Below are 27,445 nucleotides of genomic sequence, written 5' to 3'. Positions count from 1 at the left end.
CTCAATTTCTCATTATGAATACAGGATCTCAAAATACAGGAGCTAGAAGAGCCTTTGTAGTCCAGTCCTTCATCTTCTACATGAGGTAATGGAGGATGAGAGTTAAGTAAATTGCTCTAGGTAATAGAGCAGAATTGAAGGATACTCCTATTGTCTGCCTTTTTATTATTGAGTGCCCTTGTATTTTATTGTATTTACTGGTACTACAGTCTTATATGTTAAGGCCCTTGGGGAATATAATACTTAATATTTTTATATTCAGATTGTTTTTCTTATGATTTTAAAATAGTTTACATATTTTTAAAAAATTTTACTTACTTATGGTTTTCCTATACTCGCTCCTTTAGCTGCTATTTCTTGTTGTCAAGGTTATCTATTTCCAACATCACCCTTCTCTATTGTTAGTATACACTTTTACTTTATTGGATTCAATTCCCTTGTGAACTTGAAAACCTTGCTAGCTGACATCAACCATTTACCAAATATAAGAGATTTGTAAGTGAATTTGTGGTATCTATTTGATATATTCAGAAATAGTAAGAATATGGGTTGTTGTTTTTTTTACTCGTTTCCTGTTCTTAACTATGCTCTTAGTAACAGAAACAGAGGGCTAAGTAGCAAACTACCTCTGCTGTTCCAGGTAGGTGAGATACTATCACATCATCAATTTATTACTATAAATACTTAGTTATCTGTAACTATTTTTAAAAGTCTAGTAACAAACAATTTGTTGAGTGTTTATGTGGAAGGTGCTTTAAGAAGCATTTTGTATGTACAAGCTAATCTTTTCCTTTCACAGCTAATGTCCTTTTTAAACCTCCAAAACCTTGTGATGAAAGTAGTAAAGCATAACTATTACTCCTGATTAAAAAAAACTTGTCTTATTATTTAATGGTAAAGAATGAGAATCCAGGATTCCTTATTTTTAGACATTTTTACATTCAGATAATACATAACATAAAGAACAAAATAAAAATTTACCAATTGTGGAGGAAATATAATATATAGAAGAACCAATCTGAACATCAAATCTTCTACAGTATGCAATCAACAGACCTAAAAGAAACTTTACATTATTTTCTTAAAACAATGACACAACCCAAACTCAACTATTAACTACAACAGTAAATATGTAACTTTCTTGAATTCTGGGCAGTTTTACATGTAGACTTTATTTACAAACATTTAAAATTAAACATTTTCTCAAGTCACTAACTAAGCAGTCTTTAAAAACATGACTTTTATTAGTTGTTCAAAACTCCATGTCATGGAGAACATTTTTTAAATGTATAATTGAAAATCAGACTGAAATGGCAATCAGGAAGGCAATTTCACATTGTGATCAGAGACCTCTCCCTTCCTAAGACAATAAAATGGTTCGGTGTTTTAATATATACCTTAAATAAAAATGAAATATAAGATCTTGTTTGTAGGTATGCAGAAACAATTCATTTTATTTACCTATTTCTTGTAAGAAATTTGTTGAACCACTCCAAAGAAAAAAATTCCAGAACTGTATTTATTAAATGAATACTATTATAAAACAGTATGAATGACATTTTCTTTGATTTCTTAAAAATGTTTGCCTTCTGTTTTAAAAGCATGAAATAATTTTATTGGCTTCTGAGTTAATTAGTTTGGGGCCCTGCACTATTAATAAAGTTCCTTATCATTTTTAGTACGTTCACTATTTAATCATATCTCTACATTAAAAAAATGGTACTTTTCCCCAAAATTAGATTTAAGTCATATATTATCAAAAACTGCTCTTTACAGAAACTGGTTTTGTTTGGGACCTTTGACATTTACTACAAGAACATAGGATATATTACTTTTACCAATTCTATGTCAAGTACCATATTATGTGTTGCTGTAGAACTGATTCCAACACGTAGCAACCCTGTAAAAGATTTTATAGAGCACTTGAAGTAGAACTAGCAAAATCAGAGAGAAGACATAGATATTTACATTTATTACAATGATTCAATGTTGTTGTTGTTGTTAAGTGCCATCGAGTCGGGTCCGACCCATAGCGACCCTGTACAGGGTTTCCGAGGGTGTAAATCCTTACGGGAGTAGAAAGCCTCATCTTTCTCCCGCAGAGCAGCTGGTAGTTTCGAACCGCTGACCTTAAGGTTCGCAGCCCGATTCGTAACCACTACGCTACCAGAGCTCCTTACTCTCCTTTAATTGTGTTCAGTTTGTTCCCTTTCTGGTACTCTAGTTTCCCTGCCCCTTGATCTTCTCATTTTCACTAAATGTATTTTCTTGGGAAAGAAGTTTAAATTGATCTTATTTGTTCCTTCTAAAGACACTTTTTGAACCATGGGAGAAAAATTTGGGCTTTATCTTCTATCCCTGAATTCGTTCTTTTTTTTTCTTTGTCACTAATTACAGCTTTAGCAACAGCCAGAAATACTTAATACAGATTGTTGTTGCTAAGTGCTGTGGGGTGTATTTTGATTCATGGTGACCCCATGTGTGAGAGAGCAGAACTGCCCCAAAGGGATTTCTGGGTTGTAATCTTTTGGTAACTTATTGTGAACTGCCTGAAGTTTTACAGAGACGTTTTTGCACTCAACTGTTCTTGGTTGTGATCTTCAGGGAAGCAGTTCACCAGGTCTTCTCCAGCCGAGCTGCTAGGTGGGCTCTAACCACCAACCTTTTGGTTAGCAGCCATGCCAGTGCTTAACCATTCATGTCATGAGAGCTCCTTAGATCAAGTAAGTTTTAACAAATATCATGCTTTTTAACCATCAGTATATTTTTACTGATATTCTTATGAACTATTACTTACCTGGCACAATAATGTCGCCAAACCCCAGTATTGAAACTGGCATGAGGCACACACTCATTACTGAGAAATAGATCAGCTTTGGTACCCTGATGACTACTGGTAACTGGAAAAAAAAAAAAAAAAAAGAAATCATTCAGTCTCTTAGAGTTCTTCCCCCACATCTTTTAGAAAGAGAAGGATTGATATTAGAATAATTGCTTTCACAATTTCAAACTGACATTTAAAAAGAACTTAAAATCAGAAAGCTTGAAAGAAAAAGATAGGAAGTACTGGAAAAATGAAACACAAAACACATGTAGGATTAATAGCATTAATCCAGTATTCCCATATCTAACCTTTGGGTAAAAAAACCAAACAAACAAGAATAGGATTTAGGCCTTGAAACATTCTTTTTTTTTTTGGCAATCTGGAATTTTTACCCCCAAAACAGAGTCTTGTCTTAAGAGGGTGTGATTTAAAGTCCAATGAACAGATCTGAAATACAGTCCTTACTTTCTCATGGGGAGCTGAGGGTTGAGCAGTGGCTTCCACAAAGTTTCCATCATTCTAGGATGAAACCCAAGTCAATAGGTATTTAATAATCTAGAATAACTAAGAAAAGGGCTATATTTTTGTGAGAATTCAAGTTTTACAATACCTTAACATGCACTATATACCCAATGAATTACATGGGAAGGTAAATTATTAATTAGACCCACATACATACACTGAGCAGTCAATTCTATTCATCATTAGCCCTACCTTTTCATTATTTCCAAAAGGTCCAGCAGCAAGTTCAACCATGATACTCTCGCCATTCTAAAATGGAGAAGGAAGATGAAAGAAGTTGTCCAATCATTTAAAGGAAACAATCTACCAGTATTAAGTACCATGGCACATGACATATTATAAACAGATGGAAAATAGACCATAAATCCATTGCCACTTAGTAGATTTCAACTCATAGTGACCCCATAGGACAGAGTAGAACTGTAATCTTTATGGAAGCAGGCTGCCACATCTTTCTCCTGAGGAGTGTTTGGTGGTTTCAAACTGCTGACCTTTTAATCAGCAGTTAAGTGCTTTAACCAGTGTATCATCAGGGTTCCTTAAAATGGGCCATAGACTGTTTTTCCCAATACAGTCTCTGTAGATAACAAAAATGGAAGGCATCTAAAACAAAATTCACCTAGCACACTGCTCACTTCATCAGAATTCAACAACTCCTAGAAATTGATTGATAACCATGCATAGATTACTCAAATGAACCTCTGAAGGCTGATTTGTTCTTACATGATAACATCTAACATTTATAGTAATCTATAAGCAAGGAGCCCTGGTAGAATAGTGGGTTACGAGTTGGGCTGTTAACCACAAAGTTACCAGCTGGAATCTACCACTCATTCTGCTGGAAACAGATGAGGCTTTCAAGATTTACAGCTTTGAAAACCCTATACAGTGTTGCTATGAGTCGGAATCCACTCGATGGCATACAACCCCGACTACCACCTCACCAATAATACCTAGGAGTTATATTAGTCTATAGTTTTAAGTAAGACGCTCTGGTAGCATAGTGGGCTATGAATTGAACTGCTAACTGCAGGGTCAGCAGTTTGAATCTATTAGCCACTCTGTGGGAGAAAGATGAGGCTTTCTGCTCCCATAAAGATTTAAAGCCTTGGAAACCCTATACAGGGTTGCTATGGGCTGGAACCAACTCCATGGCACACAACTACTACCAACATAATTATAAGTGCTCTTTGTAATATGTCATTACAGCCTCGGAACTGACTCAACAGCACAGAACAACAAGAAGTCATTTTTACAAGTAACACGAATAGGGAGACAAAGGTATGAAAATATTTTATATTTAGCTTTGTAAGAAATATTGGTAACTTTATTTAAATACGTATACATTGGCATTCTAGCTATTCACCAAGATCACAAAACAATAAAGCCTAACTTGAAAATCCCATGCTAGAGAAACACAAGTTTCTCTAGCCTGACTCCATCCAATTTCAGCCCTGCCTGCTTACACTGATCCAATCACAACATTAGTCTTAACTGAATTCCCCTCCCTGTGTCTGACTCTGTTTTCTTTTTTTTAATGTGTGTTGTGTGAGGAGTTCAATAAAAAGTTCCTTCCTGACAGCTAAGTCTGTTGTGGAAAGGGGAAACGTTTTGAGGTCGCAAGCTAAGATTGCACAAAGCTCCATTTTTATGCTTCACTTATGAAAAATGTATCAGCAGAATCGGTCATAGGAAGACACACAAATACTCAATTTTAGGAAAATGTCACTGACTAACTATAATATTTTCCATGTGGGTGGGGTGCATAAGAGAAATTATTTGAGAGTTTTAAAAAGAATCTCACTGATAACCTGAGCCAAGTAGGAAGGATAAAATCCCCAACCACAGAAATCTTTGGGTTGTAGAGGGTTAAGTCAAAAAGTTTAAGAAAATAAACTGATAATGAATACAGTTTCTTAAAATAAATTCCTAGGTTCTGCTCAAATTTCAGGATAAACAGTAAACTTTGGTTCCTTTTTTAATTATTTAAACCATTTAACTGAGGATCATCATTGTAATCCTCTCATAGATTAAAAAATATTTGAGTAACTTATTATTTACAAGACACTACACCAAGTACAATGGTGGATTAAAAAATACGACAGGCTTTTATTCCCCATACTTCCTGAAGTCCACTTATACCTGAGTCAAGAACATATTTACAACATTTAATACTTAAATCTTTAAAACCACAAAGTCAGATATTAAATATCTGAGTTTCATTTTGATTTACTTACTAAAGTGAGATCTATACCTTTAATAAAAACAAACAAATCAGACTGAGAAGAAGGTGCTAAAATCCACAACAGTAAACTGTAAAGAGTACTTCAGTCTTTTCTCTCGTGTCAGACAACACAAGAAATTATATTTCATGTCAATAGAAACTAAAATGGGAAAACGATGAAAAATTTCCTAAGCATAGAAGAATAAAGAAGGAAGACTCAAAGACACCTTTATTACTACCTTGTGACTTTAAAATCTGGAATATTTTTATGCATTAAATATTTCGCCTCTACACGTCTGGCATTTACAAAATGATACAATGGCCAATTCCATTTTATGAACTCAATGGCAACTAAACAGCAAATTGTTCAATGAAACCAAAGAGTCAAATGGCTAATCATTAGAGCGTAGGAATGTGCTAGAAAAAGAGTGTTGCTGTTGTTAACTGCTATGCAGTTGGCTAGACTCATGATGACCGTCCACAAGACAGAATGAAATGCTGCCTAGTCCTGTGCTATCCCCATGATTAGGTAACAGCTTAGATTGTTGTGATCCACAGGGTTTTCATTCACTGATTTACCAGAGGAGATCTCCATGCCTTTCTTTCTAGTCTGTGTTACTCCACTGAAACCTATTCAGGATCAGAACAACACCCAAGCCTTCATTGAAAGATGGGTGTTGGCTGCAATATATGTGCACTCGCCAAGAACAGAACCCAGGTTCCCCAAATGAAAGGCAAGTAAATGGTGAAGTACAATATGGAAGGCAAATAAAACAGTATACCCCAACCAAATGTGCGGCTGTAGAGTCAATTCTGACTCATAGCAACTCTACAGGACAGAGTAGAACTGCTCCATAGCACTTCCAAAGCGGTATACATTTACAGAAACAATGTGCCTCACCTCCTGCAGAGGGGCTGATGAGTTCAACCAGCAACCTTTCAGTTAGCAGGCTAATGTTTAACTCACTGCTCCACCAGGGCTCCATAATAGCATGTTGTTATTGTTAGGTGCTACTGAGTCGGTTCCAACTCATAGCGACCCTATGCACAACATAACAAGACACTGCTCAGTCTTGTGACATCATCACAATTGTTATTTTTGAGCCCACTGCAGTTGCCACAATGACAATCCATATTGTTGGAGATCTTCCTCTTTTTCACTGACCCTCCACTTTACCAATCATGACGTCCTTCTCCAGGGATTGGTCCCTCTTGATAACATGTCCAAAGCATAAGAGATGAAGTCTTGCCATTCTGGCTTTTAAGGAGCACTCTGGCCATACTTCTTCCAACACAGATTGGTTAGTTCTTCTGGCAGTTCATGGTACTTTTTATAGTCTTCCCCCAAACCGTAATTCAAATGCATCAATTCTTCTCTGGTCTTCCTTATCCAACTTTCACATGCATATGAGACAAATGAAAATACCATGGCTTGGGTCAAGCACACCTTAGTTCTCAAACTGATATCTTTGTTCTTGAATACTTTAAAGAGGTCTTTTGCAGCACATTTGCCTAAGGCAATAGTAATAGCAAGAGTAGCTGTAATTTGGAGTAATTAAATAGAGTAAAACCTGTGAAAGTCAGAATCTGTGTAAGGAGGAAACCTGTCAAATATTTTCCACTAAACTGAGTGATACGAAAAGTGGTTTAAGAACTGTACCTTACAAAGGCAGAACATTTGGGAGACCCAGACAAACAAGGTAGTCCCGTGAAGTCCCAGCTTTCACTGTGTATCTGTTACCTATTTGCAATATTGTAGTCCCTGGGTGGTACAAATGGTTAATGCACTAGACTGCTAGCCAAAAGGTTGGAGGTTCAAATTCACCCAGAGGCACCTTGGAAGAATGGGTTGGTGATCTACTTCCGAAAAATCAGATACTGAAAACAGTATGGAGCACATTCACACATATTCTAAAATATACAGGGTCACCATGAGTTGATATAAACTTGATCAAAAGTGTGGTTTTTAAAATTTAAATTTAATAGGGCAAATGCTTGTCTTATACCATCAAAGCAAGTATCAGAAGTATAAAATTTTAGAAAGATTTCATAGATTTAGGGTCTAAATAATAGATAATAGATAAGAACTAATGATAAAGAAAAAGTAGGGATTAATTCAAATATGTGAGAGTGACTAAAGATAGATAAAATACTCAAAATAAAATGGAGACAGTAGGAGAATTAACCAATAACTAATAACATATCTATGAAACAGGGATGAAGACAAGGTAGAAAAACTGGGCAAATACTGAAGGCACAGCACATTCACCCAACACTCCTAACTTATTCTGAGAATAGCACCACATTATACTGAGGAGTTAGTGGCAGAGCTGGAAATACATGACCTTTGAGCCGCCAATTAAGTATGATTCCAAATTTGTGGAAAAAGTCAGTCTGAGAGAATGAAGAAATGAACAGAAGCAGAAAAGGAGACACTGGGTCTAGTTTCTTTTGACACAGTCTGGATATATGAAACATTTTTAGGTTGGGTTCTATCAGTTGGGAGCAAAAGAAAGCTAGAAATGGGGTAAGGGGGCCAAGAAGATGGAAGGCAGATATGGAATGCTAGCCAATAACCCTCTCACACAATGGGTCAGGAAACTATAACACAAAAGGCTAAGTGAGTTACCCAGGGTTACAAGGTAACAAAGCTACTACACCCTAGCCTTCATTCTTCTAATGTGGTGGTCATTCTTAGACTTAACATAGGCCTACAAAATGAAAGTAGCATTAACAGATTTTCCTTCTTTTTTTGCAGTCTATATTGTTTACATACAATGAAGTTATTACTTTATAATAAGAAAGGTTACTTTTAAAAACAGTTGTTGTTGTTAAGTGCCATCGAGTCGCTTCTGACTCATAGAGACCCTGTATGGGGTTTCTGAACAGCGGCTGGTGGGATGAACTGCCCATTTAGCAATTAGCAGTCCAGTGCTTATCTGAAAGCTCCACACCAGGGCTCTTTTAAAAACAGTAAGAAATCAAATTACAGACATCCTCATGTTTATGGGAGACATTTTTTAGCTAACAAAATGGTTTTAAAGCTTGAAGAAAACAAACAAACAAAAACTTCTTTTTTTAAAAGCCCAATTCAACAATAATTATTTTAAAGAGAATGAGAACTCACTTAATGGTAAACATTTGCAAAACCAATAGTCTAAGAGCAAGTTTAAGAGTCTCATCTTTTAGCATGTTTTTCCACGGATTTCAAAAACCCAAAGGTCATACCTTAGTGATGAATGGTGTGATGAATACAAAAAACACATCATAGAGGAGGAGAAGGCCCAGAAGTATCACACATGACTGCGGAAGAAAGACAGATACAGGTCACACTTCTTATAGCTAAATTAAGAGATCGTATGATTTTTCAAGGACAAATAAAACATGTGAACATACATTTAAACACTACCATTTTTATTTTACCAATATCTTAATGATTTCTAATTTGATGCATTTTTGAGACTTAATTCATTCAAGTAGTGACTCAAAACTTGTAGAACTCTGAATTTTAATATTTTACAAATTTCAAATCCTAAGTTGCTTGTCATGACTCATACTGTTTATTGAAGTGATTTACTTTTGAATACTATTTTTTAAAAAAAGGTATTTTGTGGTGATTATTTGTAGCTTTATTTTACATGCCACATCAAAATTCTTTCTTTTTAATCCTACTTGTTTAAAGGGGGGGTGGGGGGGTGGGGGAAGCACTTTCCCTGATAATTTCATTCTGCAAGGATTTAATGAATTTGGCATATTATATAAATGACTAAAAATGTTTTAGCTGGATCAATGGTTGCCTAGGACTGGAAGAAAGGGAATGGATTTGACTGCCAAAGTGTATAATAAAGCTTTCTGAAATTATGAAAATATTCTATAACTTGATGAGAATAGTGATTACACAGTTATATATTTGTAAAGTGTCAATAAACTGTATATATAAAATAGGTGCATTTTACTGTATGTAAATTATACCTTCTTAATGTTAATTTAAAAAGAAAATATACTTTATCTTTGAGGCAGTATACTCTACCTTGAAGTTGGGCAACTTCAGTGTTTTGATTAAATTCAGACAGAAAGCAACCCCCAAGATATCCTGTAAAATCCAAGCCCACCTAAAATCAAAAGATAATACACTGTTTTATCCAGTTATTTTTAGATGAAACTTTTCACAAGAAATAGAACACTTAATATTGCTCAATTACTATGATTTGAATATTGATTGTTAAAACTAGCAATTATAACAACAAAAAGTCCCTCATAGTCTCCATAGTTAGTAATTTTGCAACCCTAGTAGAAGGAAAGTTACCGCAGCAGAATATATGCCTCAGACAGACATATGTACATACTTATTTTTAATCTTTGAAGTTATAGGTGTCTTTCTAGAACGGTAACTCAACAACTGATATTGGTATTAATACACTCCTACAGCTATGCAACTCACTCTGTTAGAAACTGATATGCACAATTATTAACTAACTATCATAATGGAGGCTGCATAAAATTCTATGAATTTTGCTTTCTGACTTTTAGGTTACTAAAGCTGTCAATCTCTAATAATGTGACTTATAAATCATTAAATAAACAAGTTTTTTCTGGTTCTCCTTTCTGCAAATGGGTAGATAACTGGGTACTTTGGTATATTCCACCTTTCTTACACAAACTGACTTGACTGCAGTGGGTTCTTACATAAGATGCGGTTGTAGCATATTCTAGATACTCTTTTGCACTTTGCTTAACAATATATCCTGGAAACCAATGCCTATCCGTTCACAAGAGATCTTCTTCATTCTGTTCTTACAGTGGCATCACAGCCATTATGTGGCTATCCCATAATTCAATACATTTTTGAAGTCCATTATTTCTTTTTCTATATGAACTCAAACCCACTAGCACAAAATATTTTATTTAAAAAGTAGCTTATTTCAAGACTCTGATATTCTGGGATTAAAAACAAAACGAACTGACAAAAAATTAATAATAATAAATAATCATCGGAGTAAGATATAATAGCAGGTGTCTGGCTACCACTACTACTATGACCAGGGACAAACAGTTGGTCTCAGAAATAATGAGAGAAAACTGTAGAACATAACTCAAATTAATAAAAAAAGAGACCAGACTACTGGACCAATAGGCTAGAGGCATCTCTGAGACTACTGTCCTGGATACTCTAAACTTTGAACTCAAACCATGCCCAGTAGTCACCAATCAGCCAAAAGACAGAATGGCTGAAAAACTGAGTACTGTGCTCCTCTAAACAATCACTGAAATGAGACCTAAAGGGTAACATTTTCCCTAGACCACAGATAACGGTAAGGGTAGACAAGGAAGCTAGACCAACGGAAACAGAACCACTGGAATGGAAATAACATTATAAACAGCATAACCAATGCTACTGAACAATACGAGAGTAAGTCAAAAGATAATGCTACTAGTTATATAGTTCATACATGCTCAGGTTTATTTAAAATAAAACAGGTTTAAAAATGTCTTTGTAATCAGTGGATAGATGCAGACAAGTTCTCCCAATAATACCTGTCTTAGTTTTATTAGGGTGGCATCCAAAAAACATCCAATAAAAAGAGTGGATTTCAAGGGGATCAGCTGGGTCAGTTAAGTCACAACAGAAAAGCCAGTTCAGAAGCTGACTATTTTTTGGACTCCAAAGGGGTAATCTTGTCAGATTTTCTCAAAGGGTACAGGATAGCATCGGGGTTCATTATGAAGCAGTTTCAATAAAATGGAAAACTGTTTTGGTGAGAAAAAGGCCAGTAAAATAGCACTGAGGAAATTTTTCCATCATGACAATGCATTGGCTCATTCTGTCAGCCAAGAATTTCTTTGGGAAACCTTACTCCATCCATCCTATAGCCCTGATCGTGCCCTGTAAGAATTCTTTCTGTTCCCCAAACTAAAAAAAAAAAACTTTAAAAGGAATGTAACTTGAATCCTTCAAGGATGCCAAAACTGCTGTTTCTACATGGTGCAAATCAAAGAGTGCAGAATTCTTTGGGGAAAAGGGTTAGAAAGTGGAACTATCACCTTCAGAAGTGTATAGACCTAGATGGGTATAGGTATAGACTTGTCAAGTGTATCGACATGTCAAGAAACAACAGCTTCCTATTTTGACCTTTTTCTTGAAGGTCTCGGATTTTGCAAGCAATAATTTCAGACTTACCCTCATATATATAGAAATTGTTTAATGAAAACCTAATTTACTATGTTAAATTTCTCCCCAAACAGAATAAAGTATTTAAAAACAAGAAAAAAGGTGGCACCACTGGATCACTGACAATTTTTTAAAAAAAACCTTTTTATTGTGAATTGAGTGAAGGTTTACAGAGCAGATCATCAGTTTTACATTCAACAAATCACATACTTTGCTTCATTACGTAGTTGCAATCCCCTTCAGGTACCAACAGTTAACAGCATTACCTCTATTCTTTTAACTATTGCATTCCTCTCTGTGTCTTCTGATACCTTCATCTTTCCTCTGCTAAACTCCTCTTGTTGTATATTGCCTGCTCTGTCACTCATGTTAACATGCGTCTTCCCTCTAGTTCATGAATTTCTTCCCCCTTATCCCCATAATCATCAGATTTTTTCTTTATCTGGAAAATCTTTTTTTTTAACTTTTTACAACACTGGTCTCATACAATGTTTGTCCTTTTATGATTGACTAATTTCACTCAACATGATGTTCTCTAGGTTCAACCATGTTGTGATGTGCTTCTCAGAATCATTCTTCTTCAAAGTTTTGTAGTATTCCATTGTGTGTATGCAGCAAAGTTTAACTATTCTTCTGTTTATAGACATTTAGGCTGCCTTCATTTTTTTTGCGGTCTGTTGTAGACAGTATATTGAAAAATGTTTTCTTATCCACTCTGCTCTTTAGATCTCTTGACTGGTACATTTAATCCATTTATATTCAGTGTAATTATCAGTTAAGTATGAATTGACTGTTGTCATTTTCTAAATGTTTTGTTGTGCTATTGGATTCTTTGTTCCATATAAATGCTGACTTCATTTTGTCTGTGGGTTTACTTTTCAATTTAATTTCTCTGTTGTATTAATGCTTACTAAATCTGATTTTCCTCTTTTTTTTATTCTGATGTGCAGGTGTATTATTTTTCTTTGAAGTTACCTTGTATTTATTCACTTTTTTCCCCACTTAAAAACAATGTTTTATCTTGAAATTGACTTGACTTCCTTGCCATTTAGAAGTTCTATATCTGTACTAGTCTCTCTTTTTGTTTTGTAGTTGACTTCATTATATATTGTTATCTCTCTCTGGTTCCCTCTTTTCAGTATTGTAGGTTTGTTTTACTTTGAATCCTTCTATGTCTGGTGATGTATGGTAATCTCAGTTTGTTGTCTGCTGTTGTTGTTTCTTAGTCCAAAGGACACCCTTGAGCATTTTTTGTAAAGATGGTCTTGTTGTTGTTGTGAAGTGCTGTCAAGTCGGTTCCGACCCATAGCAACCCTGTATAGGGTTTCCGAGGAGCAGCTGGTGAGCTTGAACTGCAAGGGTGGCAGTTCAAATGGCTTTGCAGTCTGGTGCATTAACCCACATCACCACACCAGGACTCCAAAGATGATCTAGTCATTGTAAATTCTTTTAATTTCTGTTTATAAGGCAATGTCCTAATTTTGCCATCATATTTGAGGAACTGCTTTGCTGGATATATGATTCTGGGTTGGCACTTTTTTTCCTTCAGAGTTTTGAATATATCATTCTTGACTGCATGGTTTCTGCTAAGAAATCTGAGCTTAGTCTTATTGGTTCTCCTTTGTAGGTAACTTTTCGTTTTTCCTGAATTGCTCTCAGGATTCTTCCCTAGTCTTTGATTTTGGAGTAAGTTTGATTAAGATATGTCTAGGTTATTTTCTTTTGTGATCTATCCTGTTTGGGGTTTGTTCCACTTCTTATATGCTTACCTTCTTTTACTTCATAATGTTAGGGAAGTTTTCTTCCAACAACTCTTTGACTGTTTTCTCTGTCTGTCTCTTCCTTTTCTGGAATTCCAATCACCTATAAGTCATATCTCTTCATGGTGTCTCACATAACTCTTAGACTTTCTTAGGATATTTTCATTCTTTTTTTCTGACTGTTGTTCTAACATACCTATAACGAGAGATTCTTCAAGCTCACTAATTTGGGCTTCCATTGCTTCAAATCTACTACTTTGCCCTTTCAGTGTACTGTCCATTTCTGAGCTCTTAGTATTAATCTTTTGGATTTCTAATTGCAGGTTTTGTATTGTTTCAAAATTTGTATTTATCTTGTCTGTTTGTTTTTGCAGTGTTTTCCTGAATTCTTTTATTGTATTCTCCTTGATTCCTTGATCTTTCTATAGATCCTTCGGTTGCTGTTGTTGTTGTTATGTGCCGTGGAGTCGGTTCCGACTCATAGTGACCCTGTACAGGGTTTCTGAGGCGGTAAATCTTTACGGGAGCAGAAAGCCTCATCTTTCTCCCACAGAACAGCTGGTGGTTTCGAATTGCATTCTTTTGAATTCTTTTTCAGTTAGTTCCATTATCTTTTCTTCCTCAGAAACGTTCTCTGGCTCCTCATCTTGATCATTTGTTTGAGCCATTCTCATGTTTTTTCGTGTGAGCTAAAATTGGCTGACAAAAGTTTTTTAAAATAAATAATCTTGAGATGTTTAAGTGCCATTGAGTCAGTTCCGACTCATAGAGATCCTGTATAGGGTTTCTGAGAAGTGGCTGGTGAGCTTGAACTGCCAACCTTGTAGTCCATTGCATTAAGCTGCAGTGCCACACCAGGACTCCAATCTTGAGATAGGTAAGAAAAATAAAGGAATTAGACTAAGTGATCTTGATAAATCTAGTGTATCAATAAAATTGCACATTAGATTTATCAATATTTGAAGTCAGAGAAAATAAACATAAATATTTCTTGCCTACTAATTTTAACTCTGTTTCTGTGTAATGTTAAAATTTCATATTAGAAAGTGTATGCCTTTTTTTTTTAAAAAAAACACAACTTTTTATTGTGATTTCGGTAAACGTTTATAGAGCAATTCTATTTTCCACTCAAGAATTCATACACATTTCATTTCATGCCATTGATTGCAATCCCCACAATGTAGCATCACCCATCCCACTTCTAACCTGGGTTTCCCGTTTCCATTGTTCTCCTTTACTAACCCTTCCTGTCTTCTGAACTTTGTCCTTGGGCAAATGCTGCCCTTTTGATCTCAAATAGTTGACTGTTCTAAGGAGTAAGTACTTACCTCTTCAGTCTATTGTTTCCCTTACAAATCTGTCTATTGTCTGGCTAAAAATTGAGCCACTGGGGTGAGTTCAGTTACAGGCCTAAAGGGTGAGTAAGGGCCATAGTCTCAGGGGTCCCATCAGGTTCCATCTAACCAATTAGCCATATCTTTTTTATGATTTTGAGTTTTGTTTCAAAATTTCTTTCCACTCTATCCAGGATCTCTTTCATAGACATTGGTAATGATAGCTGGGCACTAGCTAGTTCTTCTGGTCTCAAGGTTTAGAGGCCAAGGTTCATGTGATCCATTTGTTCTTTGGACTAATTGTTTCCATGTATCTTTGATTTTCTTCACTTTTCTTTGCTGTGGATTGGGAGAGACGAATAGCAGCTACCTTAGATGGCCACCCACAAGCTCTTAAGACGCTAGGTGGAAAATGTGCTCTTGATAGCCAAGATTTTCTCTAAAATGGGTAATCATCATTTGTTTCCTAATGGAATGTCATGAAGATCAATAAATAAGACTTAATTATTCAAAATAAAGATATCCTAGCAAAAATACTAAAATAATCATACCTATCTTCATTTCGAAACACAGCCCAGACAGCAGCTACTGCTATGCATAGTCCAGAGAGAAATATAAGTCTTACTTCAATGCTTTTGCCACGACATCCAATCCTAAAAACAGATTAATACAGGTTAGTTTACCTTGGAGATAAAATATGTGATGTTCACTTGATATGGGAAGAGGCAAACACTAGTCATAGTCACAAAAAAGCTACTGAAATACCACTCTAAAAGTCTTGATTTTAGGTAAAACATATGACGCATACTAAAATGTTTATCACTTTCAAAATGTTTATCACTTTCAACAGAACTTTCTGTGATGATGAAAATATTCTTTAGGTGTTTTACCTAATACAGTAGTAACTAGTTACATGTGGCTGTTGAATACTTGAAATGGAAATGTGGCTATAATACTTAGAAATATTAACATTTATTTAATTTTAATTAATTTAGATTTCTATATCTGTATGTGTGATAGACCGGGCATATTTGAACACTATTTTTCCTTATATTGTTTTAAATTAAAAATACCAATATTCTAGGATTCCCCATAAGAGATACATACTTGCACTGTCCACATGGTATCTTACGGATTAATGCAGCAAGACAGTTGTACAGACTCGTTGCTGATGCTATGCAGAAAATTGCTATCATAACATAAACTAGAAAAAAAACAAGACACTAAATTATATGAGAACAGAGGAAATGTGGTATACTGCTATAAACAATATTAATTCTTTAGCTTTCTTGATTGAGTCATAATACTTCAAATGGAGGGACTATACAGTACTCTGATATGGTAGCGGGGTTGAACATATTTAGATCTTGAGTTTTAAGATTAGGTTTTTATTCACTGTTTTAGGTCCATTATACATTGATTAGTAGGAATGTTTTAGGCTCTGTCATTCACTGATTCACACTAACATGTTTGTTAAAGATTTCTATGAAGTGAGTTTTAGACTTTAAAGATTATTTAATTTACATGTTGTTGTTATGTGCCGTGGAGTCGGTTCCGACTCATAGCGACCCTGTACAGGGTTTCTGAGGCTGTAAATCTTCACGGATGCAGAAAACCTCACCTTTCTCCCACGGAACAGCTGGTAGTTTCGAATTGCTGGACTGTGAGGTTAGCAACCCGATTTGTAACCACTACGCTACCAGAGCTCCTTAATTTACATGTAAGTAGTCAAAAAATTAATAAACCATTAAAAATATTACTTTAAAAAAACGCAGCTTAGGGATAGGAATTGATACGACATCGACTAATCGTGTTATTGTTGTTGTTAAATGCTGGCGAGCTGGTTCCAAATCATAATGACCCTGTATAGGGTTTCCAAGGAGTAGCTGCTGGGTTTGAACCACCTACACTATGGTTAGCAGTCCTGTGCTTATCCTACAGCACTACACCAGTATTCCAACTGAGCATGATCATGGGATCAAATTCACAACAGTAACTCAAAGACTAGATAAGAGTCTGAGGAGCAATGAGTTTATGTTAATAGGGAAGGAACAACTCAGATAAGGAAGGTAAGAACGGTTGTAAAACAGAAGAAGGTAATCACTGTCACTGATGTACATGTGTAGAAACTTGAATAGGCCGGTTTCAACAAAATAAATACATTACTTTAAAAAAACATGTTATCTGTATTTCCCTATAGTGGGATTTTATCTGGAATAACTAGGCCTGTGGTAAAGCCAAATCCATTTAAACACACCTCTTGGTTAGGATATGATACCCAGGTAATTAAAATCAACAAGTATTTTTCTAAATTATCTGTATTTATTTGAGAATTATTTAAAATGAAAAATATTGTGACTTCTCTTTTATTAAAAAGGGGATGAATCATTATACATAAAAATTCATAGTGGAAAATACAAATTTTACCTCAGTATTTCAAATTCCACTAAACTTCAGAAACTATCGTTTTGCTGTATAGATGAGGAAGGGCTAACAAGCTAGAGGCTCTCAGTCAAGGATAGCCACTTTCTAATTGGTAACTATGGACAAATTACTGTTTCAGTTCCTCAAGTCCTTCATCTGTAAAAGTGAAATGTAGTAATACCTATCTCATGATTATCATGAGGATTGAACGCAAAGTTATATGCAAAGTGCTCAGACCCATACCTGGCACATAACAAGTTTTATGTAGGTGTTATTTGCAGTTGTTTTTATTATTATAGGAGGTGTGTGTTTATGGTAACTTGAGTAGTAAGTGGTCAAAGATTGCCAAATTAGATTTAGTATGTCATCAGCAAAGTGGTCCAATCCAAGTTTTTTTAAAACACTGATGGAAATCATGCTCTTGAGGCCCTAAGAGAGCTTTAGGTGTGTCATTCAATGTCAGATTATGCCTAAGAAAATTATTAGACATGGGACAGAATTTGATTAATTGAACGCATCATTAAGTTACTTTCCTGAACATGAGTAATCATAAATGGCAAGGGTCACCTTAGCAATCTAGTGTACCCTCTCTTATTTAATATTATAAGAAATGAAAGCAATTGTAGCCACATAGAACCATCTGAAGGTAAAATAAAATTTTAATACCACACAAACCATTGCCAGAGTCATAAATCCCATGTCTTGGGATACTGTGAGTCCCAGTGATCCTCCTCCTACACTAAAACTTATATTTAAGAAAAACTACCAACTTTTGGGGAGTCCTGGTATGGTGCTGCACAATAAGCACTGGATGGCTAACTGCAAGGTCAGCAGTTAGAATTCACTAGCTGCTCCTTTGAGTAGGAACTGACTTGACAACACTTCAAGGACAACCGTAACAATCTACCATTTGGAGTTCTGGTGTGGTGCTGTAGGAGAGACACTGGACTGTAATTTGTAAGGTTGGCAGTTAAAACCCACCAGCCACTTTGGGAACCCTATACAAGGTAGTTATGAGCCAGAACTGACTTGATGGCACTTAACAACAACAATCAGCATTTTAACTAGTGCTCAGCTAAAGGAAACTTCTCCCCAAGTACATGTTTCAGGGCAGGATGAAGAACTCTGTTTTCTATGAAATGTCAATAATTTATTAACTAAGGAACAGACATAAACAACTGAAGGCTGAGTATTAAATTAGAAAAATTAGCTGCCCAATGCCAACAAAATATAAACATCCTAGTAGTCACTCTCCCAACAACAGATTGAAATAGGATGATTTTTTTTTTTTAATTGGAAGTATATTTTTCAGAGGTCTCATTTTTTGTGCTTTTGCTACAGAAGTAGTAAACAATCAACTAAAACTAACTCTAGAGCCTCAGTTTTCTAATCTAGAAGTTTCTGCTAATGTCTTTAAATAGAGGAATTGTAAGCTTTGGTGGTCTTACAACAAATTTTTTTCTGTTTCTTTTCAAGCATACTCTTTTTTCCCCTGGTTTCCTTCCTCTCGTGCTGTATATTGGCTAGGATAGCAAATTTTCATCCCATTAGAACATTAGCAATTGTGGCTCTGCAGGTTAATGTGCTGACTGCAAGGTCAACTTGAACTCTGAGGTTGGCAGTTCAAGCTCACCAGCTGCTCCTTTGGAAACCCTATAAAGAGTCACTATGAGTTGAAACTGACTTGACTGTACTTAACAACAGCATCCAGGGTGTAGGCAACTAATTAGAGTTCTTACCAATGAATTCTTAAAGGAAAAACAGTAAGTTGCTCTCTAGAACACAGGCAAGTACTTGTGTGTTTCACATGTACCATGATCCTGAGTAACTGAACAAGTAAAGCAAAAATCAAGCAATACAACATTTTGATTTACAAACTGACAAAAGGAGAAACTATAATTTGGGGATAAGCAGAGGCAACATACCAATAATTTGCATAATCTTCTATTTCATCTAACTAAATATCGCCACCAAGAAATCTTTAGTCTACTACTTAAATACTGGACTGTCAATGCATTGTTTTCAGGAATGGAAACTTACATTACCACAGCAATTCTTTCAAGTCATCTAAAAGAAGTGCTCTTATCTGTCGACAGAGTAGGCCTTTATCTGAGTATTTTTTATCTCAGGGTAACACAGATCTAAAGGAGCGCTGCTGGCATAGTGGGTTATGCACTGGGCTGCTAACCAAAAGGTCAGCAGTTTTAATCCACCAGCTACTCAGTGGGAGAAAGATGAGGCTTTTTGTTCCTGTAAAGATTTACAGCCTTGGAACCCCTATACAAGGTCGCTATGAGAACTGACTCAAAACACAACTACCACCACTACCATCAACAGAGATCTAACATTTCTGACTATTTTTGAAAAAGGAATATAAGCTATTCAGTTAAGTTTTCCAGTTAGAATGCCTTAAAGGAAAAGATAAATGTGGCAAAGTAAGTAAAAAGAATGTATGCTACAAGCAACAAACATAGGACTTCTTACCCAACCATTTGTAGAAGAAATAAAGTAAGATCATCATAACACAGCAGATGACCACAAATATTACAACTGTAAGAGGACTAAAAGTTAAATATTCCTCCTTCTTTTTCCTCACGTCTCTATCTTCAGTGTTTGTCATTGCTTTCAAGCTTTCCCTGCACAGGTGAACAGACACAGAAACTTCATCAAATCTCTGTCAACTATGGTTATTTTAAAAAATTCATTTCTAACAACAATTTACAGGTTTTTTTATTACAACAATAATGTATTTTTTAAAAATACTGCACACCGGGTGGGGTAAGGGGGGAGGAGAAGGTGGAGCACAGGGCAGAGAATAGACACAGGATAGTTTGGGTGCTAGGGAGGGGGGCAATACACAAGAAGGGGGAAGGGAATGGAAGAAACAAAGCAGATGGGAAAACAATTAGGCAGATTTGCATGGGCTAAGTGGAACAGAGGTAAATAATGATGTATGAACAACCTTGGAAAAACAGGGCTTTGGGATACAGGGATTGAGTCATGGTTGGAATGGGAAAAAGGGGGGAAATAATGTGAAGATGCTTAGCTGTCTTTTGAATCTTGGTTTTCCTTGCATACCATTATAAAATAGACACTTGTGGGGGGAGAGAAAGGAATAGCCAGAAATATCACCTTAGAAAGCTAGTAAGTCCGTCTTCTGCCTATAACTGACTGGAATACCTAAAATGGGGCTTCAACATGCCCAGTGAAGGGAGGCTTTCTGCGGAGCTTCTGCATTACATAAGACCATAGGTGGTATACTGAACCACCTCTAGAATCTCCTGAGGTGGGAAATTTTAACTTTAAAGGACAAGCAGACCAGCCTGGAGTGGCTAGAAGAACAGAAGATACTTCTTGAAAAAAAGACCAACAGGTAAAATACAAAACAATATAGGCAGACCAACTGATTACTACAAGAACAAACAAGATGCTCGCCCAGGAAACATCAAGGCAAGTGGTCGGGTCCCCTCAGGGCAAACCCCCTTCCAAGACTAAGACTCAATGGGAATACGTACTCTGATTGGTGACCACGTTCATCCCCGATAAGGGGAAGTGAAGAAAAAACAACAATGAAGCTGTGAGCTAAGTCCTACAACGTTCAATGGACTCCTGTGAACCCGGGTGGAGACCTGGTTGGTCAGCAGTGTGGCAAGACCTGGGGACTCTTGGGCCCAGAGTCAGTGATATAGCCACAGAGGACTAGAGTGGAGAGTGAAGCATCCAGCTGATAAAAAGAGAAGGCATATGCACAAGAACACCCACATTTGTATTATCTAATACCCAACTGACCGGGCTTCAATGACTGGATGATCAGAGCTCAACTAGAAGAAGAAAGAAGAGGAAAAAGAGTAATCTGATACAATTTGATGAACTTGACGTACAGCTCAAAAGAGGGAACAAATCTTTACAGCGAGGATCATTCCCACCCCCTCCATACACAGAGTAGACAGGAATGGGCAACTTGGACATTGGCTACCCAAAATAGGGGGACTACAAAGGTAAGAAGTGACTGGCTTACAAGTTTTCAAGAAGGAGCCTAGATCCAGAGGGTACGGAGGAAGGTAGAATCTCCACTGAGTAGTATCCAATCTGGGTGGGGCTAATGAAAGGAGATGGGGATAGGTCCCTTGTGGTATAATGGTGAATAATTGTTATCAGGACTGACAGGGTTGGAAATGTAAAGGTAGGCATTTTGTAGCAAAACGAGGGGAGTGATTGACTTTGCAATTCAGGAGCGGAGGTCCCTGGAACCATCAAGGGAGAAGAGCGGAGTGCAAGACCCTACCCAGAGAAACAGTAACGTCAGAAATGGAGGCAGAGAAGATGACGTGGAGAGATGGAGCAGCCTGGGACTCTAGACCCAGAGAGGGAGAGGGGCTGTGTGCTGACGACCGGGGGTCAGGCTTGCAGGGTACACCCTTTGGTTGGTTGATGATGCACGGAGGGGATTGTAACCATGGCAATGAAACGATATATGATAGGATGAATGTAAAGCTAATGTTCTCCCATGTAAACTATCATATAATTCATAATAAAACAGAAAAACAAAACAAAAAACTGCACACAGGAAAGAAATACTTAATTTTGAAAGTGAAAACTTCCTGCAAGTCTACCCTCTAGAGATGATCCATTATTGATCACTAACTTTTGAAGAAGCAATTTTTCTGAAAGCTAAATTGTTGAAACATGTGACAATGTCTGTGGAAGTTCACATGATCTAATTTGGCAACTATATGATGTGACAACTTTTAAGTCACAACCAATTCTTTCTATATATTTTTTTATTGTCAATTTACAGATAAAACTTTTAAAATTAAGGAGCTCTGGTAGCGTAGTGGTTACGAATAGGGCTGCGAATCTTAAGGTCAGCAGTTTGAAACTACCAGCTGTTCTGTGGGGGAAAGATGAGGCTTTCTGCTCCTGTAAAGATTTACAGCCTCAGAAACCCTGCACAGGGTGGCTATGAGTCGGAACTGACTCCACGGCACATAACCACACCACCACTTTTAAAATTAGCTTCTCTTCAATGTAAACATTAAAATCTCCAATCAGTCAACTCCAAACATACTACATGCCTACTCTGTGCTCACCCACTTTTATTTAAGACAGAAAAATATTGTTTCTAATTCTCCCAACAACCTGGCTGTCTCCTCTCTTGTTTCTTGAAACCCATTCCATATTGCTCCAGCTCAAGTCCCTTCAATTCTGGTCTCCTGAATTCTGCTCTCCTGTATACAGTACTTATTGTACGGAGCCAAATTCTTTCTTCCTGACCCATGATTCTGACCCATGAGTAAAAAAGCTGATAGGTACTTCGGTCTCATCTCTAATTTTCTTGAGGAGTTTGTCCTGACATGTATATGAAGACGCTTGCCTTGCTAACTCAAAGTATGGTACATGGGCCAGCAAAAATCACTTGGATGCTTGGGAAAATGTAGAATCTTGGCTCCCAATCCAAACCTACTAAATCAGAATTTGCATTTAACAACATCTCCAAAATTTTGTATGTATGTTATAGTTTGAGAAGGACAACTCTAGAGAATAAACACAATTTACCTAGAAATATACGTACAATCAGAATCTGTATTGAAGAAGAAAACATTTTGAATGAATAGATAGTTTTTAAAAAATTATTTCCAATGTTTCACTAAGTAATCTGGAAAATAATCTTAGATATCTTCTTATACACTATGTTTTTTAAAATTAAAAAAGGGGCAAAAACAATACTTACACACATCAAACAAAGGTGACCAATCTATGTTGAAACATGCTTTCTATATATGTAAAATATTCAAAGCTCAGTACTCCAGAAACATATACTTGTTAACTTCTAAGATTTCCTTTTTGATGTAGGTAAATTATAGTATTTTGAGAATTACAAATAAGCTTGGCTTCATTTAGTTACAAACAAGCTCTTTTTCTATGAACATATAAATGAAGTCACAAGGTAAATATACTGTCCTTTATGTATGAAACAATGTGCTCTGAACAAATGTTTTCATCTGGTTATGAAAAATGATCCTTCTAGACTATACCGTTTGCATTAATATAGAGTCAAAGATATCTAACTATAAGAATATTGGGTTCAGGCAGTTATTAAATAGGGAAATCCAAATGTATGTGCATTTGGAATCGTTGTATGTAAAGTAGGAACCCTGGTGAAGCAGTGGTTAAGCACTTGTCTGCAAAGTGAAAGGTCAGCAGTTCAGACCCATCAGCTGCTCCCTGGGAGAAAGATGTAAGCTGGCTTCTGTAAAGATTCTCAGCCTTGGAAACCCTACGGAGCAGTAATACTGTGTCCTATACTGTTGCCCTTAGTCTGGGATCCATTTGACCAAAGGTAATGGGTTTATATATAAATTAAAACACTAATGTCACATAGTCTTAGAATGCCTAAAGCATTAAACATAAAGATGAGGCCACACTGTCATGGCCAAATTCAAGAGGAGCCAAAAAATTCCCCATCTTTTCCTCCAATCTAAGCAAATAAGCATGTTAGGGTATTAAGTAGCTCTGGCTTCCAAGGGAGAGAGAATTAAACATTTTAAGTTAAAGGGACTTTGCTATGATTTCAACGTTGCCCTGTCAACAGAAAAGATAAGATGACTTTTGACTCTCTTCTTCAAGAAAACATAAATGATCTATACAAGGCCATGCATGAAATCTCGTCTTACTGACACTACAGGCTGAGGTCAGGTAAAATTTTTAGATGTTAAATGATTAAAATTATCAAATAATAATTTTTTTAACCATTTATCAGAAAAATCACTGAAGTTTAATTAAACTTACAATTCAATTTGTCCACTCCAGTATCCTCCTAATGCCACAGTGAACACAGCAATGGCAAAAATAACTACCATAGTATAGTCAAAGTTAGGCGATGATGGAGAATACATTTTCACAGTAATGTTATCGCCAAGAGTCTGAAAGACAAAGTTCAAAGTAAACACAGGAATTCATTTTCTTTCTACTGTAGAGTTGTTATGGTTGTTGTTAGGTGACATCGAGTCAGTTTCAACTCCTAGCAACAGAATGAAACACTGCCCAATCCTTCATCATCCTCACACTTGTTATGTTTGAGCTGTTTGTTGCTGGAACTGTGCCAATCATCTTCTTCAGAAGTCTTCTTCCTTTCTGCTGACTCTTTACTTTACCAAATGTCCTTCTCCAAGGGTTAGGCCATCCTAACAACATGTCCAAAGTATGAGAGATGAAGTCCTGTCATTCTTGCTTCTATAGAGCATCTGGCTGCACTTCTACCAAGACAGATTTATTTGTTCTTCTGGCAGTGATGATATTACCAGTATTCTTCACCAACAATGTAATTCAATGGCAGCAATATTCTACATTTCATTCTAGGATGGATGCTCTACAAGAATATTAGAATTATGTTTGACACCGCGATACATTCCCTGGAATTGGGCTTTGGACTGCTAACAACAATGTCAGCAATTCGAACCCACCAGCCACTCTGTGTGAGAAAAATGAGGCTGCTTCTATAATGATTTAGAGCCTCAGAAACTCCCATATGGGCCGCTATGCGTGGGAACTGACTCAATGGCAGTGATTTTTTAAAAATTAATGCTTTGGTTTATTGTATCTTTTTTTTTTTTTAAATTGAATCTTAAAAGTGCAGTGTTCCATACAATCACATTTTGTTATCAAGGATTTAAAGTAAAGATAAATGACATGTGCCAAGATATTATAAAACAAGTCAAAACAAATAATCCTCTTTTGTAATACAATGGCTCTGAGATAACTTGTACCAAATAGGAGGTAAGTACTTTCCAAATAAAAATGTGACAGATCTTTATAGTTTCTTGTTAGTAAATAGAACACATATAATAATTCAAATTAAATATCAGTGATTAAATGTAAAGAGCTGTACTATTAATAACCTTCATTTAATATAGTTACTAATTTACCTGCTTCATATCTTTAAAGTCTTTATGGATTATAAATGCAATCAATATTTTGACATCATGAAATTCAGATTTGTTCCCTGAGGGAGGATACTGAAAGAAAAAAACATCATATTAAAACTTATGAATGTCTAGTATACTTACAGAATAACGTCATCATATTAAACAATTCATTAAATACAAATATTACATCTTTTTATAAAAAGTATTAAGCAAAGTTTCACATTTTCCTTCCTAATATTATACAATGGCTTCCTGGTGTGGCACTGTAGGATAAACATTCAACCTCAAGGATGGTTTGACTTGAAAGGTTGGTGGTTCAAACTCACCAGTCACTCCTTGGAAACCCTATGTTGTTGTTGTTGTTAAGTGCTGTTGAGTTTGTTCTGAACCATAGCTACCCTGTGTAGGGTTTCTGAGGAGAGGCTGGTGAGCTTGAAGCACCGACTTTGAGGTTCAAACCGACCTTGCAGTCTAGTGCATTAACCCAAAGCGCCACACCAGGACTCCTATACAGGGTCGCTATGATTTGGACAGTACTTAACTCGACAGCACTTAAAAACACCAATATTGTCCATTATAGTAAGAGGTATCAAAAACATGATTTTCTTTGAAAAAAGAAAAATCAGCCAAAATGAAAAAAACTGGATAACTAGATTGATCAATCAAAAAAGGAAAACCAGAAACCTTTTATCATAAACTTAAAACTGATCTGCATGCACATACCTAAAATGAATAAATGTATGAATATGTACAAAATCGGCACTATCAGTCACTATCAACTTTCCTGCCTAAGCAGTCCAGTTACCTTGTAACAGCACACCCCTGGTACATTCCTGGGACTTAAGATTTAATTTGTTTCTAACCAAGTCTTGTCTATTCTAGGACAGTACAAAAACTATAAAAATTTCTAATTAAATGCCCACCAAACCCAGAACTTTTCATCAAAAAGAACCATTAGACTCTTCAAAACTCAGCCCATAAGCACATACATAAGCAGAAATTAATTCAATTCCTGTGAAATTGAATGTCATAAACCCACACACAAAAAAGCAATTATAGTTTTACAACTTACTCGGACACTATTATTGGCAATCAACAATGCTTCAGCACCTCCTGTCTGTGCAATTCTGGCTTTTTCAAGAAAATGGCAGGTTCCCCACTGCACCACAACTGCTTTGTCCTTTATCCCATCAGGAGGGATATCAGATAGATTGCACAGTGGTGTGGTAGTCAGATTCATCAAAGTAACAGAAGTCTAAAAATTAAAAAATGCTATTAATATGATAAGTATTGTGCAACGATCGAGAAACATACCTGTATTGATTTAATAATATAACATTCTTTTAAATTAGAAATGTCTTATGGCTAACAACCAGGCTTAAACATATTTAGAAATTTCCCAACTTGTTCTTTCCAGAGGAAAGTAACACACTTATGCAAAATAAATAATCATCCTATGTTATTACCACTACTTCACACACTATAACATAATTGTCACTTATCCACACATTTTCAAATTTGTATCTCTAGAATAAATAAAAGCCATGATTTACTTACTGCATTTTCTAGAGTACTTGGAAGAACTGTCCAGTAAGGGTTATACAGCATGCAGTAGTCCTTCGATGGTAAAGTGCTGCCATTTCCAGATGCATGCAAGATTGCCTCCTGAGCAGCTGTCTGGGACATTGAGAGTAATTTGGTTTGTCAATAAATAAGGATATTAATAACATAGGTTTGACCACATTTCCTTAAGAGGAAAGGTCTTCCAAAGAATTTATCCCTTCCTGTTTGAGGAGATAAAAAGGCAGCTTGGGAATATTGAAATGATATACATTTTACCCAAAATACATTAAGGAAGATTAGTCATTTTTTAATGGGAAAACAATTACGGACCTTATTACAAGGACCATATCTCAGGGAGGATTCTTGCTATGAAGCAATAACTTAAAGACTCCCTTAAAGTCTGAAAGTTTTCTTCCAAATTCCTTGAGTTACTGCTTCATTGTTATTTTTAGAATATTCTCTCAAATTCTCAAGATTCTGAAACTGGCTATTCAAAAAGACCAATCCAGAGTTTAGAGTGAAAACAGAGGGCCAAAGTAAGGTTACCTTCCCTTCTCCACCATTTTATTACTCAGAAGGAAAACATAAGAGGTTAAAAAGTGATTGAAAATATTAACTATTGTATATGGTATATATGAAAAGAAACATCCTACAATAATTATAGTATCATTCCACAGCACAATTCCTTTCAGATTAGATC

General features: G+C 36.0%; 1 protein-coding gene across 1 annotated transcript in view; it reads right to left on the bottom strand.

Annotated features, from left to right (window-relative positions):
* SPPL2A (signal peptide peptidase like 2A) overlaps positions 1 to 26,853 on the bottom strand; it is a 38,926-nt gene extending 12,073 nt beyond the window's left edge. Inside the window, exons 1-12 of the mRNA XM_006831652.1 lie at positions 26,740 to 26,853; positions 26,255 to 26,437; positions 25,183 to 25,272; positions 24,047 to 24,180; positions 19,742 to 19,893; positions 15,941 to 16,037; positions 15,385 to 15,486; positions 9,601 to 9,682; positions 8,799 to 8,873; positions 3,539 to 3,595; positions 2,798 to 2,900; positions 982 to 1,056 (exon numbers count right to left, since the gene is read on the bottom strand). Coding sequence (XP_006831715.1) covers positions 982 to 1,056; positions 2,798 to 2,900; positions 3,539 to 3,595; positions 8,799 to 8,873; positions 9,601 to 9,682; positions 15,385 to 15,486; positions 15,941 to 16,037; positions 19,742 to 19,893; positions 24,047 to 24,180; positions 25,183 to 25,272; positions 26,255 to 26,437; positions 26,740 to 26,790 — 1,201 coding nt within the window. The 5' untranslated portion in view covers positions 26,791 to 26,853. The remainder of the gene's footprint in view (positions 1 to 981; positions 1,057 to 2,797; positions 2,901 to 3,538; positions 3,596 to 8,798; positions 8,874 to 9,600; positions 9,683 to 15,384; positions 15,487 to 15,940; positions 16,038 to 19,741; positions 19,894 to 24,046; positions 24,181 to 25,182; positions 25,273 to 26,254; positions 26,438 to 26,739) is intronic.
* Positions 26,854 to 27,445: the final 592 nt, after the last annotated feature.

The sequence above is a fragment of the Chrysochloris asiatica genome, unplaced genomic scaffold (genome assembly GCF_000296735.1).
Source record: "Chrysochloris asiatica unplaced genomic scaffold, ChrAsi1.0 scaffold00004, whole genome shotgun sequence".
NCBI classification, from domain to species: domain Eukaryota; kingdom Metazoa; phylum Chordata; class Mammalia; order Afrosoricida; family Chrysochloridae; genus Chrysochloris; species Chrysochloris asiatica.
The sequence above is the reverse complement of the archived record's forward strand: the minus strand, read 5'-3'. Positions and strand labels throughout refer to the sequence as shown.